This window comes from Thyridium curvatum, assembly GCF_004353045.1.
Source record: "Thyridium curvatum strain D216 chromosome Unknown NODE_17_length_530222_cov_84.051745, whole genome shotgun sequence".
Lineage (NCBI taxonomy): Eukaryota > Fungi > Ascomycota > Sordariomycetes > Thyridiales > Thyridiaceae > Thyridium > Thyridium curvatum.
Genome location: NW_022156772.1, coordinates 170,897 through 184,499, shown reverse-complemented (window position 1 = coordinate 184,499; position 13,603 = coordinate 170,897). Strand labels below are relative to the sequence as shown.

At 55.9% G+C, this 13,603-nt stretch overlaps 3 protein-coding genes across 3 annotated transcripts; 2 read left to right on the top strand and 1 right to left on the bottom strand.

Annotated features, from left to right (window-relative positions):
- Positions 1-606: 606 nt before the first annotated feature.
- On the bottom strand, positions 607-1,965 carry E0L32_003773 (uncharacterized protein; the record flags this gene model as incomplete). Its single annotated transcript, XM_031138110.1, has 3 exons — positions 607-825; positions 907-1,282; positions 1,514-1,965. The coding sequence occupies 3 exons, from the start codon at positions 1,963-1,965 to the stop codon at positions 607-609; spliced, it is 1,047 nt and encodes a 348-aa protein (XP_030998190.1).
- Positions 1,966-4,800: 2,835 nt separating this feature from the next.
- E0L32_003772 (uncharacterized protein) lies at positions 4,801-5,916 on the top strand (the record flags this gene model as incomplete). The annotated part of the gene is made up of 1 exon (XM_031138109.1): positions 4,801-5,916. One exon carries the CDS (start codon positions 4,801-4,803, stop codon positions 5,914-5,916), a length of 1,116 nt encoding a protein of 371 aa, XP_030998189.1.
- Positions 5,917-8,080: 2,164 nt separating this feature from the next.
- Positions 8,081-11,509, top strand: E0L32_003771 (uncharacterized protein; the record flags this gene model as incomplete). Its single annotated transcript, XM_031138108.1, has 8 exons — positions 8,081-8,434; positions 8,491-8,897; positions 8,951-9,501; positions 9,575-9,651; positions 9,737-10,074; positions 10,132-10,337; positions 10,788-10,831; positions 10,925-11,509. The coding sequence occupies 8 exons, from the start codon at positions 8,081-8,083 to the stop codon at positions 11,507-11,509; spliced, it is 2,562 nt and encodes an 853-aa protein (XP_030998188.1).
- Between the last annotated feature and the right edge of the window lie 2,094 nt (positions 11,510-13,603).

The window sequence follows — 13,603 nt, the reverse complement described above, 5'->3', positions numbered from 1 at the left end:
ATGGGTGGTTAACATGGTAGGGTAGCCGGAGCATCGAGCCAGCGCTATCCAGATTACGGCAAGGAGACAAGAGGTTTTGACTCTGCTTTGACAATGGCGGCGACGAGGATGATGCTGTTATCATGGCAGTTGATCAGGGAGCTTGCTGTGACTTCATCGAGGTTACTTACTCGAGCACAAGCCAGACCTCGTAAGGCCTTTAGCTGGCCAATTGTTGTTGCTTTCAGTTTAGTGTTGGCGATATTTCTTTAAGAGCATTATGCAGCCAACCACTTAACGGCTGTTGGTCAGACTTCTTCTAGATGGCAGTCTCTGGTGGGCTTGGTCGCTTGTACGGATCTGTCAAGCCTGGAATCACATCAAAACAACTCGATATATCACCTCTCAGTTTATTTTTATCTCGCTCTGAAAGGCCAATCTTATTTATCAGTCAACTTCTATGACAGCCCCGCATCCTCTTCCCCGAGTGCTGTCGTCCCGATGTCGATAAGATTCTGCAGGACAAGCTGGGTGACGTAGATCTCAAGAAGTGAGGGAAGAAGCGAGACTGCCGGTGGAATCTCAACATCTTGACCATTGCCAGAGACCACGCACCAAGGGAGGTCATCATCCTCGACCAAAAATAACCCCATGCAGACGCGACATAAACACATTGCGGTCCACGTCGGTAGGCAGCCAGGTCCTCCGTATCTCGAGCGGGGCATCCCCTCGGGGAAAGTAGACTGATGGGTGGGTGAAGCGGGCGGCCCAGGCGTAGGATATGTTGGCTGAGTAGACGACAACTCCAGGAGTCTTATTGTCGCGTCCGACATCAAAGACATGGGCCTAGATAGTTGTAGATGCAATCCCTCTGTCAGTAGCATATCCTAAGGGGAGGGAGAAATAGAGGGAGCAAATAACACTGACTAGAACAGATGAGGAGTCGTCGTTCAGATCCACGCCTGTCTTACCCTTATCCTTGCCCTCCTGGCCGAGCAGACCGATGGCCTGGGCGACAAGGGCAGCCAAGACATAGGGCTCACGCTGAGGGCGGGGCGGCGGCGGGGGCTGAAAGTATGTTCCGCGTGGCAGGTACATGAGTGTCTTCTTAATCCTGTTGGATTTGGACATGGCAGTGGCACGGGTGGAGATATAGAGGAGGTCGAGGATGGCAACTGAGATCGATGGCGCTGCATGCGACGAGGGAGAAGCACCGCTGCGCCTGAGACGATGCCATATGGGGAGCCAGCAGACTTTCTCGCCAAAGGTAAAGGGGAGTAGCTGGCCATACCACTGCGGGCTTCTTGGGTACATGTCAGTGCATCAGTCGAGGGAGGGGGTGGCAGATAGAGGGCAATCTTGCCTTGTTGCTGTGAAACAGCATCTGAAACCCAAGGCTTCTATGAGAAAGCAAAGGAAGAGAGCCGCATCTTCTCCACAAATGGCTTTCCGTAGATATTTTAGCCGACGTTTGCTGATTGCATCGACCTTGTCGCTGAGCGGGGGATGGAGCGGGTATTGTTCGGGGGAGGACGAGGCGTCAACAATGGTGACACCCAGGAGTTCAAGGTGAAGGGCAGTCCAGAAGTCCGGCGACACAAGGAGGCGGGTGCGGGGATGCTGCCGGATGATGCTGTTGAGTGAGCCAGGCTGTGGCGGCGCCCACAACCGCCTTGTGCTGGTGGTGCTCGGCTTGGGTTGTCGGGCCAGATCCTGTCGACATGGCCTCTTACCCGGGCGCGGACTCGGATGCTTTACGTTGCCTTGACTTGGCAGCAGCTCTGCCAGCGGCGTTCTGCTCCTCTTGTTCTTGTTGTGATTTGCGGTCGGTGGTGGCTCGCTGGCTGTCTTGGTGCCCTTGCCCTTGCCCTGGTCGCTCACCATGCCATTCTCCTTGTTATCATCCTTCTCGCAGGCGCTGGTACCGTCATCGTAGATGGCACCGGTACCATCATCGTCGATGGCGATGGGGAAGGGAACCGCCATCGTCGCGCGTGTGGGAGTTGACGGGGAGTTGACGTGTGTGGGCGTTGACGTGGACCTGCGCCATCGTAACTAATAAGGTACGTCATTTGCGTGAGCGCGCGTGAGCGCGTGAGTGCGTGAGTACGTAAGCATTCGCGTGGGCACGTGCGCACGCGTGAGCGGTGTTGGGTGGCGTTTCTTCAGATCTGTCCCGAGGCGGCGATGTGCCCTGTTTTCCTTCGTGGAGGGTCCTAAAGAGCGAGACTTGGGCATGGGGAGCATCCCAGGGCTATCCGCAGTCGATCAAAGCAAAGGAAACTACACTGACTCTTATCTGCCAGCCTTCCTATACCGACAATAACTTATCCAGCTTCCTCTTGCCCCTTTCCTAGACCTCTGTGCCTTGGGTACTTTAGTATGAAACCCTTACCCCTGGCTCTCCTCACATACAAGCGACAAGCACACCGGCACGATGCATACAGGATCCAAGTTCCAAGGATGAGCATGCCTCTGAGAAGCGCAAGGCCGGGGCTGAGGATATCCGCCAGAAGTGCGCTGACTGCATTCTAGTATCTATTACCTTCTCCTTTCTCTGTCGCTCTGTCTCTCTGTCGCTCTGTCGCTCTTTGTCTCCAGCTTATTGCTGGTGCGGAAAGGTGCATGATCATGTTGCCGGAGAATTTGGGCGCACTGGGTAGGCACGCTGAAACCGGACGTGGCAGTCACCACACGCTTCAGGGGATGCATGGCAGCGCTAAGAGGAGACCATTCAGACTTGTTGCTACCGTCTGTCTATTGTCTTGGGCTTGAGGGTGCGACGTCATTTCCAACTGCCATAATTACTATTGAGCGCAGCTAGCTAGTAGATGTGGGTGCTTTGTCAGAGGGTGTGATACTTGATCTGAGGTCACTATTGGCAGCTGCCTGAATGGCGCTGGGTTGAGGCTGCCGCGACCTCTTGGCTGACTGGAGGATGTCGTTCAACATGCTGCGCCGCGTAAGCTTCAGGGAGTTCTGGCATGAACGCAAAGATTCGGTGCATTTCGTGCTCGTCCTCTCCATGGCGGCAGCTATGGTGGGGTTGGGAGCCCTTGATGTGTTCACCGGGCCGGACTGGGACAGCTGAAGGCTTCAACATCTACGGGACTTCAACCAGTAATGACGGCAGGGAGGAAGTGGCCACCCGGGCGAACGCAAGCATGATGGATGCATTAGCCGGTCGTGAACGTAGAGTACTCTGCATGACTGGGAACGACTGAAGCCTCATTCCATCACCTCAGCATCCACTCTCGACCGGCGGTCGCAGAGACAGCACATGCCGTCAATCGCCTGCTTGATCACACAGGACTTGGCGGGACCCATCTCCTTCACGCCCTCTGCCTGGGGTTGAAAAGGCTGTGGCCCATCCGTCCAATGCTAGGTACTCCGAGTGTAGCGTCTGCTCCGGTACGAGATCTCGGATGAGTGCATCTCGTCAGAACCAAGTAAAGTAGCCCTACTTCATAGCCGCGTATCGGGCCGAGTCCTCTTGGGCTCGGCATCGCCGTTCCCCTTCAGGATGGCAGAGCATCCGGATCGCCCTCCTTTTCGAAATTGGTCTTGTGCGACGACAAGACTGTTGCGTCGTCAGACACATGCCTGCGGGGTACCACACCATTCTTTTACGCAGTAGATCAACCCGGAAGAGCGCCACTTCCGAGATAATATGCAGTGCTTTCAGGCACAGCTGCAGCAGAGAGATGTGCACAACGGCCACAGGTCTTGCGTATGTGCCCATCACCTCTCTCTCTTTCACCATCCTTTACTCTTTTCTGCGTCAGGCACCGTCTCCGGTATAGGCAGGGTTAGACTTTTCCTTTTCCTCTACATACAGTTGAGCCTCTTGGGAGCGGTTGGCTTCGTGGAGCCAACTACTAATTTTGAGGATCTGTCCTCTTTTATCACCAGCCTTCTTCTCCACACAATCGGTTCTATTTCCCCGCATACAAGCTGACCTTAGAGCTCTTCTTTCAGAAATGAGAGGCTGCATGGCTCGAGGATCTGCCGCCAATCCGCAGTAAGAACTGGCCTACTGGCTTTGTTTCTCCGAGCACTTGTCATCTCATTGTGCTCAAACATCTTCTCACAGCTGTCTCGTGTCTCTGAAATACCTAATGGTCTCGCCCTGACAGTTCTCGACTCGCTGAATTACCAAGTCGAGCATGATGGACCGACGCACCTTTCGAACCGGCCCATCTCGACAAAGGGTCCCGCCACAGTGACAGGAAGAAGGCGACAACAAAACCGTTGCCGATGTGAGCGATACCGGAGGATGCTGGGAAGCTGCACCTAGAAAGACGACTGGTCTGTCATCCACTTCGAACAGCCTTGCCCACTCATCGCAATGTCCGACAGTGAGCCTAGCGCGCTCCTCCACATACTTGTACCCGAGAACTTGTACCCAAGAACTATCCAACAAAACCCACACAGCCGCAGCTCATACGGGCAACAAGCAACACAAAAACAACAACTGTGGCAGAATACAACATGAGGGAGGGATGGTTGAGGCATTGGACATTGGCGCGTCGCAGTAGGCTAGGCTGCTCAAGACTGAACATTGGAAATACCGAAAGGGTCCATTCGGGGAATCGCAATAGCAAACCAGGCATGAGTTGGGGAAAGTACGAGAGCAGAACTTGTGATCTCTTTCTGGTCACGCAAGCCATTCACTGCCGGCCGCATTGCGTCCATGAACGGGAACACTGCGCTCGTGGGTCAGCCCAGCTCCGCCAGCCGTCCACGTGCCGCCCTCGGCATCAAAGGATCGAGGCCATAAGCAGCGCCGGATCTCTCGGGTCCCTCCATTTTGCCCACACCATGCCCCTCTCGGCACATGCCTCTCGACTGCTGGGGACTCTGGCGCATGCCTACAAACCGCTCCGTTCCGGTCGCAACAATATGGAGGCTCTCGTGGGCCAGGCTATGAAAGACACCGCAGAATTGCGGAAAACCTCGGTGCCATGGAAGGACGACGAGCCTCACCGGCAATGCTGCCACGCATTCCACCCGGCGAGCTCTTCCTGGCTCCCGCGGACCCCCTCTCCCGCCGGCGAGGACCCGGCGGGTGACCTTGGCGAGATCGACCGCATCGCTCTCTACAGCTGGAACGTCGACTTCATGCTGCCCTTCGCCTCGGCCCGGATGGGGCCAGCCCTCGCCCACCTCGGCTCCCTGGTGCGCTCCGGCCCCGCGGGCGCGGCCACCGTCGTCTTCCTCCAGGAGTGCACGCCCTCGGACCTGGCCACCATCGCCGCGACGCCGTGGGTCCGCGAGCGCTTCCACCTGACCGACGTGGACGCGACCAACTGGGCGACCGGCCACTACGGCACCGTGACGCTCGTCGACTCGCGCCTGCCCGTCGCGGCCGCCTTCCGCGTGCACTACTCCCAGACGCGCATGGACCGCGACGCCCTGTTCGTCGACGTGTCGCTCGGCCAGGGCGCCACCGTGCGCCTCTGCAACACCCACCTCGAGTCCCTGGCCCTCGACCCGCCCTTCCGCCCGGCCCAGATGCAGACCGTGGCGCGCTACCTGCGCGGCGAGGACGGCGGCAAGGTCCACGCCGCGCTGGCCGCGGGCGACTTCAACGCCATCCAGCCGTTCGACCGCACGCTGCACGCCGACAACGGCCTCAGGGACGCGTACCTCGAGCTCGGCGGCCGGGAGGACGCCGAGGAGGGCTACACCTGGGGCCAGCAGGCGGCGACCAAGCTCCGGGAGCAGTTTGGCTGCTCGAGGATGGACAAGGTCTACCTTTGCGGCGCCGCCGAGGTGGTCAGGTTTGAGCGGTTCGGCGCGGACGTGCTGGCGGACGGGGAGGAGGAGAGGAGGCAGATTGTGGCGCTCGGCTTTGAGAAGGCGTGGGTGACGGATCACCTCGGCGTCATGGCTGAGGTGAAGATTCTCGAGGGAGAAAATGAGAGTCGGCTCTAGATCTGTTTTGAAAGAACAACCGGTCTCCAGGGTTGCGGATACAGGTGTTAACTTCAAGACAAACCCGCCATATCCGTCTTGAACACTCCGAGTGCGCGACTTCCAAGGCAATGTTCCCTAAATTTCGAAGAAGAATCAAATGCATCCTATGGCCTCATGTGTCTCGAAGTGGAAGACTCGAATCTACTGCCTGCCATTGTAGCTGTGCATAGCCTCCTTCGAGTTGTGTTCGGGCGCGTTCAAGACATTCCCGATGTTCCGGTTGGCATACTAAATAGGTAGGTTACTTGAATACGGACTCCTGCCGCATCTTTACACCATTGGCAGTACCCCACGAACACTGCTTTGGTGCCAGGGTCAATGTCTAGGTCTGGATACTATTTGGATACTATCCCTCAAGCTGCAGACACCAATGATCTTTTATCTATCGATGACTCTACGGGTCGAGCTAAGCAGCAAGCTAGAAACGACTCTACGGTTGCTAAACGGCATGGACTTGTGTGAGTCTCCTATAATTTCCCATTTCGGCAATGCTGAGTTGCCCGACTGCAGCCTGGTGACATGGGTTTTTATCTTTCAGGGGAGCACATCGCCGCAGCCGTCAGCAGACTGTTGATATCTACCTTCTGAAAGCGAACACGACAAGCACTTGAGGGTGTTCTGGGCCTTCTTATCAGGACTCATCGTTTTGGGGCGGGCTTCTCGACTTGGGCCAGCCGGGCATACGGGGTGTGTGCTGCGCGTGTTACATCGCCTAGGGTGCAATATATGCCCATAGCGCATGCAGCATTGCGCCCAGGGGGCGTGCGAGTGCTGCCGTTCCCGCTGCTGATAAAGCCGTTCCAGTCAGGCTTCGGTGATTTGGCTGGTTCTGGAAGGTCTCGGCACCCCTGCGCGTGCCAAGACGGTCCATCGGTCAGGGTCATCTGCCGGCGGAGGGTCGCTCACGAGCCACCTCGGCCATCTTATGACCAGATTAGCGAAGCTGCTGGGGCACGGCAGTGGGCGCGCTGCCGAGTTGCTGTTGTTGTCAGTTGCTATGTTTTAACTTGCGCATCGCACTGCACTGCACCCGCTTTCCCACTTCCCCACCGCCTCGCGCCACAACCCCGTCCTTGACAAGGCCAAAGCTGAGTATAGTGGTCCGCCAGACGGACTGGCACTGGACTATACGGATGACCAAAGTCTGTCCACACGTCCTTGCTCAACGCCAAATCGGCCCTGCTCGGCCCTGTGGTCTCAGCCACAGTTGACTACAAGCGAACCAGCCAAGACCAAACTAAGCTGCGACCTTCCCGTTAGGCATCTCTCTGAGAACGTGATCCCTCCGGCAGTATTGGGATATGTCGATGTGACATACCCTTCCGGGCAGGTGTACACAAGATTCTCTCTGCTCACCGGCCGGCTGGTGGCAGGGCCACAGCCACGACCCTGGGCTGTTGGAGACGAGTAAGTAAGCAAGCTGCGTCTCCATGCAGGTGTCGAGTATAGATCCGATTTTCCATTCCAGAACAGCACCTGGAGGGTTGGAGCAGAGGAACTGAGCAGGAAACTGCCCATCCCCCACCCGGCTTCTCTGCACGGATGACTTGTGGAGGCGATGGATCAGGGGTATAGCTCTGTGCAGCTACGTCATTGGTCAACAGGGACTTCCAGTTGCCTTGCGAGATCCCCCGGCGCCGGATGAGACCAAGCTTTCAGGAGCAGGCATCCCTGCAACGGAGATAATAGTATGTGTAAGTGACGAGGACAATGGCAGCTCTTGGCATCGACCTTCCTTCCTGTCTTGTGAAGGTCTAGCAGCAAGGGCAGCTTTGCTCGGCCTTTCTGCTTGCCTAATCGAGTCTGATGGCTTTTTCAACAATCATTTATAATTTGTAGTCATCGGGAAGGCCGTGCATGAGCTAGTGAGGGCTTCCATCTCGTATTCAAGCTCACCGCGACGATGTTACAGCATCTTCCGCCTAGTGCCCTTCGCATTTCGGATGGCACCTTTCCAAAGGGGAAGCAGACGCATGTGCCAGCCAGTAATACCGCCTTGCGGGTCTGGATGTCTAAGAGCTCTGCTGGCGTACTATAAGTAAGCCTCTCCCAGGCGAGAAACATGACCAGTTCGTGATGCCATCCTTCACACTCTCTATCCTCCTGGACTCTCAGAGTGGCCATGCATTCGCTTCTGCTTCTCGGGCTCCTGGGAGCTTCTCAGGTGGCGGCTCATCCCACTGCGCGCCAAGACGAGTCGGGTCTCCGGCGTCGGACTGTGAATCTCGATGCCTTTCGCCTTCAGGCAACGGCCGAGTACGTCAATGCAACCGAGACCACGGACTCGGGGGCTTCCTCACTAGCCAAGCGTGACACTTATGTGGACACTGCCGTGGCCTTTGTGAAGAGCATTGCACCCAATGCCGAGTTCCGCGTCGTGGATGATCATTATGTCGGCGCAAATGGCATTGCTCATGTCAACCTCAAGCAGACTGCGCATGGTCTCGATATCGACAATGCCGATTTCAACGTCAATGTGAGTCTGCAACTCAATCCTGAGCACTGGAATGATTGGTTCTAATCCCTTCCAAGGTTGCCTCTGACGGAACTGTCTTCTCCTACGGGAACAACTTCTTCACTGGAAGTATCCCTACCGAGAACCCTTTGAGCAAGCGCGACTTTAAGGACCCGGTCGCCGCTCTGACCGGTGCCATCAACGTTCTGCAGCTTCCGCTCACAGGCAACGGCGCCACTGCCGAGCCGAGCGGCGGCAAGACCGAGACGTATGCGCTCAAGGGCACGACCGGTGCCGTTTCGGATCCTGAGGCGCGCCTGGTCTACCTCGTCAAGAGCGACGGCAACCTCGCTCTGACGTGGAGAGTTGAGACCGACATCGTGGACAACTGGCTGTTGACCTACGTCGATGCCGCGTCGAAGGAGGAGGTCCACGGAGTAGTCGACTACGTGTCGCATGCTACATCGGCCACTTACCTTGTCTAGTAAGTCGTCACTCGAACTGGCACCCTGCTGCTCGTTCGCTAAGGCAATAGAGCCCCTGGGGCGTCAATGATCCCACTGAGGGATCCCGGGTGTCCGTGACCGACCCATGGGTCCTTGCCGACTCCCCGTTCACCTGGATCGGCGACGGATCAGCCGAGTACGACACAACCCGCGGAAACAACGGCATCGCCCAGGAAAACCCCACGGGCAGCTCGAGCTACTTGAACAACTACCGCCCGGTCTCGACGGCTCACAACTTTTCCTACCCGTACACCACCAGCATGTCTCCCCCCAGCAGCTACCGGGATGCCTCGATCGTCCAGCTCTTCTACACTGCCAACGAGTACCACGACCTGCTGTACGAGCTCGGTTTCAACGAGGCTGCCGGAAACTTTGAGGTTAACAATAACGGCAAAGGTGGCCGGGGCAACGATTTCGTCGTCCTAAACTCCCAAGACGGCGCAGGCACCAACAACGCCGACTTCTCGACGCCCCCCGACGGACAGGTAGGCCGCATGCGCATGTTCGTCTGGACTTTGAGCACTCCCCAAAGGGACGGCGCTTTTGAAGCAGGCATTGTCATCCACGAGTATACCCATGGCCGTGAGTAACCCGCTAGATAGACCTGGGACTGTTGATCCACTGAGAGCTATACTAATACCAAATGCTATATTAGTGTCGACCCGCCTGACTGGTGGACCTGCCAACAGCAACTGCCTGAACGCTCTGGAGTCTGGAGGCATGGGAGAAGGGGTAAGTACTCTGCCAACTTTTTCTTCGATGCTTCGAACTCCCTCCATATCGTATTTGACTCGGGCTGACCGTTTCTGCGCTGCAGTGGGGTGACTTCATGGCCACCGCCGTGAGGCTCAAGGCGTCAGACACCAAGTCCAAGGACTACACCATGGGCGCCTGGGCCGCCAACAAGCCCAACGGCATCCGAGCCTACCCGTACTCGACCTCGCTGACGACCAACCCCTACACGTACACCAGCGTCAACGGCATGAGCGAGGTGCACAGCATCGGCACCGTCTGGGCGACCATGCTCTACGAGGTCCTCTGGGGCCTGATCGACAAGTACGGGTTGACCAGCGCCTCAAAGCCCACCTTCTCCAACGGCGTCCCCACCGACGGCAGGTATCTGGCCATGAAGCTGGTGGTCGACGCCATGGCTCTGTAAGTCTTTACATGTGTTCTTTTTGTTACCTTGCTCGAAACACGTCTGTTTGTTAGGGAGCCCGCGCTGACCGGGATTGAATGTAGTCAACCCTGCAACCCCAACTTTGTGCAGGCCCGTGACGCCATCCTCGACGCCGACAAGGCGCTTACTGGGGGCAAGAACCAGTGCGAGCTCTGGACTGCTTTCGCCAAGCGTGGGCTGGGATCCGGTGCCAGGTACAACTCGTCGAGGAGGACTGGCAGCACGACCATTCCTTCGGGTGTGTGCTGATTGGGTCAGCCCCAGGAGCATAGGTTGAAGAGATAGGATAATACAGGAAATACGTTGGCCTGACAAGCAGAGTATACACATCCAATCTAGCTCAAACATGCAGCAGTATATTCATTGACAGCTGCCCCGGTTTCTTTGTACATATTCGTGCGATGCTCTTGTCCTTCTACCAGGTTCATTACCAAGTTGAGCCCTAAAGCAATGAGCGGGTCATCGAAACTCTCTGAGTGAGAAGCTGTAAAACCCAACAACAACCCCGAAACCAATAGGGGATGCTGGAGGCGTATCTAGAACAACCTTTCCAGGTGGAATCCAAAGATACTTCTGCAAATATTACTCTCAGGCAACAGTTAATCAAAGTGCCATCCCACATGTCAATCCAGGGACGCCATACCAGACGACATAGCACATGTTCGCTCACAACACCGGCTATGGCCAGATAACTTCGAGAGTGGCTGCAAGAAGACTACTCACTACATTGAGGTGCGTCCCGCTCTCGTGAATGATAGCAAGCCCAACTATATACGTATATACAGAAACAACTTCTCTCCGTCGCAGACCTAATGCATACCCCAGCAAGAATCAACCAGCGAGCCCGTCGCCCAGCATGGCATCAATCAGCTGGCAGTGCCGCACGGCGTTGGTCTCGCTCCACTCGTTGTCGTAGTTGAGCCCGTACGGCCAGATGTGCCCGCCGCCGCAGTTGATCTTGGCCGAGGCCCCGTCCCACGACCGCAGCAGCCGCGTGGCGGCGGGCCAGTCGCCGGCCGCGCACCGCCGGTCGAACGCCGCCGTCTGCCCGACGCCGAGCGTGTGCGAGATCTCGTGCAGCGCCGTGCGCTCGCTCATGTACGACCGGTTCGAGCCGAAGCGGATGTTGCCGCTGAAGCTGCCGTCGGCCGTCTGCACGCCGGGCACGTACTGCACCGTGATGGACTTGCGCGGCCGCGTGGTCAGCCGGTTGTACCGCGCCACGGCGAGGTTCATGGCCGACTCGATCTTGGCGTAGGCGTCGGCCTGGTCGGCCGTCGGGTTGGACACGCGCTGCAGGGTCCAGGTCAGGGCGGCCGAGGCGAGGGCCGCGTAGGAGGCCCAGACGAGGGCGAGGAGGTGGAAGCGCATCGTGGGCGGGCGGACGGACGGACGGAGATTGGGGGCTAGATAGCGTGGTTGGGCGAGCCGTCGCGCGATGGGGGAAGAGGGAGATGCTGAAGACGTCGGGCGCAAATAAACACAGCTTGGCCTTTATAGCACGAGGGTTGTTAAGACCTGCGGAGCCATGGTATCCGCAGAGGCAATTTACCCGGTTTTTGTCACTCAGCATTGAGGATCCGGCATCCCCGAGATTGGGACGATGCAAAGAGCAAGGCATGTGATGATGAGGCTTGGCAATGACCCTGAGCCAGGTTTAGTCGCTCGATATCTCGTGAATCCCTGCACTTGCGCGGGTCTCGATGCAACTGTATCATGGAGCGGATATAAGTAGCATCGGGGCAGACGCCTCAGCCAAGCACCCTGAGCCTCGGTCACCATTCTCGACTGGGGCAAACAACTCATGTTCCCCAGTTTCCAAGCCCAATACTATCTTAGATTTGGTTCTACTGGAGAATATTGGGGAAAAGGTGCCGTTGCCATTGGCTGGGAAGCGTTTAAACATTGACTACGGGCTTGTGAAGGAAGGTGATGCAGGAGGCATCGGTGCGGCCAACGAAGAAGGCCTCGTCCGGGGGATATGTAGATTTTCAAGGCGACCTATTCACATCTGTGTTGATACGTCTAGGTTTGGTCCATTCACACAGGCTGGCGTTGCTGGTAAACTATGGGTTATGGCTGGCTACAGATCAGGCAGAGTTTTGCTACAAACACGCGCGTGGCAGCGCCAAAGCCTCAAAGTGAAGCTGGCGAATGTTAGTACTTGTAGCAGAGAAGTCGTCGGGGGATGTGATGTACGATACCGGAAGATGCATGGCTAGACGCAAGGTGCCGCTTTTTGACCATTCAAAGACAATACCCAAGGCTATCGATGGTACTACTCTGCAATATTCAATCTCTATCACTCAAGATGTATCTTAAGTAAATTGGATTGATGTGAGAAGTGATGAATGAGCAGTGGTATGTAGGGGTTGTCGCTGACGCGGTCGATCTAAAGTGTCGTCGGCGGGCTCGCAGCGGACTTCGGCCCGTTCCAGAAACATCGATATTCTTCTATGGGGATTCTCAAAGTCCCCCCTCGAAGGGTTTTAATTAACTTGCTGACGGTGTTTGTTGGCCGCCACGAACGACGCGGGTGTGGTGCAGTGGCTCGTAGTATTTTGAAGACTGTGGTGCTCGACAATTGGGAGCCTATCTACTAAGTTGTGTGTTTGTCTCGTAACTGGAGATAACTTCAAAGCTGGTAGTCACATTCTAACTTTATAGATATGGCACTCGAAACAGTCTATCATTGAGCCTATTGATGCTGATTTTGAAATAAGAAAAGACATCCCCTTCATAATTACCCCTGAGTACACACAAGAGAAATAATTGTGCTCTGAGTGTACAACAAGGAGAAGAAAAAAAGAACGAAAACGGGTAAAAATAGACAAAAAAGCTTACCAGGAGTCGAACTCCTGGCTACGAAAGAACCCTTTCACTTCAGGGTTTTTCATGGGGGGAGATCAGCCACATTGTTTCTGTGGTGTCCGCCTCCGAAAGGGGGCAGGACGGCGGGTTAGTTTCTAGGAATCCACGTTAATTTGTCGCGGTTAACCACTACGCCATCCACCATCCCGCCCCCGATGGAAACTAGGCACTCTATTTAGAATGATAAGGGGTTGTTGCCTTGATGAGGCGAAGGTGAGAGGCGAAGGTGAGGGGCGAAGGTAGGCGATAGGAGAGCTCTCGCTTCGATGATCTCCGGGCAGGACGATAAGATATGAAGAAACTACCCGCTTTCTGAATCATAATAGACTTTTATCACCAGTTTGAATTGATTCCCGGGAAGCTCAGCGCAGGATATATTTCCCTTCCACCACTGCATAATGCAGAACCATGGTCTTGGGCACACGGTCCAGATTGGTGATCAAGTTCCGATCAACGAGGTTTCTTCCATCTCTGAGCAGAAATAAAGGAGGCTGAAATATGATAGAGGGTGATCAAAGAAGGATGCTTGATAAGAGAACACAAAGCACGGGTTGGAAGACTGGAAATGCAGTTTTTTGTGACCTTGTTCCAACAACCATATCCTGTATACAAGTCCAGTCTCGCAACGACTTG